The sequence below is a fragment of the Petaurus breviceps genome, unplaced genomic scaffold (assembly GCF_028583685.1).
Source record: "Petaurus breviceps papuanus isolate PSGF00001 unplaced genomic scaffold, PetGlider_PUasm1.0 188, whole genome shotgun sequence".
Classification (NCBI taxonomy): Eukaryota; Metazoa; Chordata; class Mammalia; order Diprotodontia; family Petauridae; genus Petaurus; species Petaurus breviceps.
In genome coordinates, this window is record NW_027185804.1 from 41,395,295 (window position 1) to 41,396,390 (window position 1,096).

Consider the following 1,096-nt stretch of genomic DNA (forward strand, 5'->3'; position numbering starts at 1 on the left):
CTATCTATCTATCTATCTATCTATCTATCTATCTATCTATCTATCTATCTATCTATCTATATACCTATATATAGTAATATGAGTAAACTAAGGTTAAAATACATGTCTCCATGAATCTGAATATTCAATTTGCTTATTGTCCTAAGAACAATCATATAAAAGTTGGAATTCTTTTTCTAGTGATGGCATTTTTCAAGGCCCTCTTTACATCCTCATTTCTCAGACTGTAGATCAAAGGGTTCAACATTGGGATAACAACAGTGTAGAATACAGATATGACTTTGCCTTGAGTTGGGGAGTAGCTTGAATTTGGACATAAATAAGTAACAATTGAAGTTCCATAAAATATAACAATGGCTGTAATATGAGAAGCACAGGTTGAGAATGCTTTGAACCTTCCCTCAACTGATTGCAAGCGTAGAATAGAAAAGAGGATATAGATATAAGAAGTAAGGATGATCAGAAATGTTCCCAACATGTTTATCCCAGCACAAATGAAAATGATAGCTTCATTCATTTGAGTATCAGAGCAAGAGAGTTTGAGGACTGGGGGACTGTCACAGAAAAAATGGTGGATGACATTGGAGCCACAGAAGGATAAGCTACTTATGTAACTGGTGTGAATAATTGAGTTCAGGAATCCTGCTGTGAAGGCCCCTGTGGTCATCTTCAGGCAGACTGTCCTTGACATGATAACTGGGTAAAGCAGGGGATTACAGATGGCCACATAACGGTCATATGCCATCAATCCAAACAGGATATACTCAGTGGTTGCTAAAGCAATGAAGACATACATCTGCAGAAAGCAGCCAGCAAAAGAGATGACTTTCCTTTTAGACAATAAGTCAGCTAACATCTTTGGAGTGATAGTTGAAGAATAAAAAATATCAGCTAAGGACAAGGTGGTCAGAAAAAAATACATAGGTGTATCGAGGTGAGAATCTGTCTTGATTAAAGTAATAATTCCTGCATTTCCCATCACAGTGAGAGTATAGATCACCAAAAATAATACAAAAAGTAAAATTTGAAGTTCAGATGAGTCTGTTAAACCTAGTAAGATGAATTCAGTCACTGTAGTATAGTTTTTCCTAGACAT

The 1,096-nt window shown here is 35.9% G+C and overlaps 1 protein-coding gene across 1 annotated transcript; it reads right to left on the reverse strand.

Annotated features, from left to right (window-relative positions):
* Positions 1-151: 151 nt before the first annotated feature.
* Positions 152-1,096, reverse strand: LOC138163566 (olfactory receptor 5F1-like). The gene has a single exon (XM_069091012.1). It carries the CDS (start codon positions 1,094-1,096, stop codon positions 152-154), a length of 945 nt encoding a protein of 314 aa, XP_068947113.1.